General features: G+C 27.4%; 1 protein-coding gene and 1 long non-coding RNA gene across 2 annotated transcripts in view; both read left to right on the top strand.

Annotated features, from left to right (window-relative positions):
• Window positions 1–1,257, top strand: part of LOC109581275 (uncharacterized) — a 7,212-nt gene extending 5,955 nt beyond the window's left edge. The window contains exon 3 of the mRNA XM_019995252.1: window positions 1,244–1,257. Coding sequence (XP_019850811.1) covers window positions 1,244–1,257 — 14 coding nt within the window. The remainder of the gene's footprint in view (window positions 1–1,243) is intronic.
• Window positions 1,258–1,381: 124 nt separating this feature from the next.
• On the top strand, window positions 1,382–1,957 carry LOC109581280 (uncharacterized). The gene is made up of 4 exons (XR_002184581.1): window positions 1,382–1,484; window positions 1,585–1,684; window positions 1,750–1,864; window positions 1,943–1,957. It is a non-coding gene; the product is annotated as an uncharacterized LOC109581280 (long non-coding RNA).

Genomic DNA, 1,957 nt, shown 5'->3' with positions numbered 1-1,957 from the left:
TGACATAGAGTAATGCCTTTTGAGGAAGAAATATTTGTTTTACCAGAATTAAGAATGAAAAAACAAAATCAAATATTCCATTTATACGGTTCATGATAATAATTGCCTATCAAAAAATTAGATTCTAATCAAAATTAGAAATTTTAAAGTTGTCCAAAAGTGGACCAAAAACCATGGCCTCTGATAGATCTAGTACAGGGTATCTTGTTAAAAATGGCTAGAAAAAATTCTCCATTTTTATAATTTTTTGATACATATCCATGTTTTTGTGTTGTGTAGAAAGTTTCTACGAGTTTTGATTAAAATTGGATTTTTATGAATTTTTTAATGTGTTTAAAAATTGGGCGAAAGTCCCTAGTGTCGTTGGCCAAATTTTGCCAAAAATGAAAAGATCAGAATCCTTAACTTTAATAATTTTTCCTGATGCATATACATGTTTTTATGTTGTATAGAAAGTTTGAGCATATTTCAATTAAATCTAAATTTTTTATGAATTTTTAAAGTTGCTAAAAATCAGGCCAAAATTCCTGTACTATAGTACAGTGTTTTTAGTCAAATTTTGTCAAAAATGAAAAGGTGAGAATCCTTCATTTTAATAATTTTTCCCGATACATATACATGTTCTTATGTTGTGTAGAAATTTTGAGCATATTTTGATTAAACTTAGATTTTTTACGAATTTTTAAAGTTACTCAAAAATCGAGCCAAAATTAGCCAAATTTTGGCAAAAATGAAAAGACGAGAATTCTTCATTTAAAAAATTTTTCCTGATACATATGCATGTTTTTATGTTGTGTAGAAAGTTTGAGCATATTTTGATTAAATTTAGATTTTTAATGAATTTTTGAAGTTACTCAAAAATTGGGCCAAAATCCCTGCACTATAGTACAGTGTCTTTGGCCAAATTTTAGCAAAAATTAAAAGGTGAGAATGCTTCATTTTAATAATTTTTCCTGATACATATACACCCTAAATGTTTTTATGTTGTGCAGAAAGTTTGGGCATATTTCGATTAAATTTGGATTTTTTATGAATTTTTAAAGTTGCTCAAAAATTGAGCCAAATTAAGTGCCTGTGCTAAATTTTGTCAGTAATGGCCAGGAAGGAATTTTCTATTTTTATAATTTTTTCTGATACATAATACATGTTTTTATGTTTTCTAGAAAGTTTTAGCAGATAGCAGACCCTAATTAGAATTAGATTTTTACATTAAAAAAAATTTCTACAAATTTATGTGCAATAGTAAATGCCATGTAACACTATCATTACTTTTAGTGCAATAATTAAACTTCCCATGTGTGATGTGATTGATATAATGTCTAACTGAATTTTTAAATGACATGTACATACATGTACAATGCATCTTTAACTTTTCCTAAAGTTGTTAAAGATTAGAAGTTTATCATTTTGAATTTTACCATGCAGTAAAGAAGCTCCAAGAAGAAAAGAATGAATTAGGTCAACAGTATGCAGCAAAAATAGATGTAAGTAGGCATGAAATTTCAAATTTTAAGTAACAAAAAAATAATTTACCAACATTTGAATTTCACAATAAAAATACATTTATATTACTATTATTATTAGGTATTGGAAGAAGTACAGAAAGAGGAGAGAGATACTCTGACACTTAAACTATCACAACTAGAGATTGGTTTGAGGGAAATAGAGACACAATGGAAAGAGAGTGAGTAATAGTCTGTCACATGTAATGAGATTTAGAACTAATTTTATAAATTTCTCATGCTATAGAGTATTGTGGGGACATTGAATTGGAGCAACAAGAACTGTACGATGAGAATCAAATGCTTAAATTATCAGTAGCAGAGAAAGAAACAGAATTATTACAGTCACAAGATTCTCTACTGTAAGTACATGTATACAACAACACATGATATGATTTACAAAAATAACATTACCTTTATTTTAATCTTATTTATTATAGTGAGTTAAGGCAGTG

This window comes from Amphimedon queenslandica, unplaced genomic scaffold, assembly GCF_000090795.2.
Source record: "Amphimedon queenslandica unplaced genomic scaffold, v1.1 AMPQUscaffold_13450, whole genome shotgun sequence".
Taxonomy (NCBI): Eukaryota; Metazoa; Porifera; class Demospongiae; order Haplosclerida; family Niphatidae; genus Amphimedon; species Amphimedon queenslandica.
This window is presented reverse-complemented; position numbering and strand designations above follow the sequence as displayed.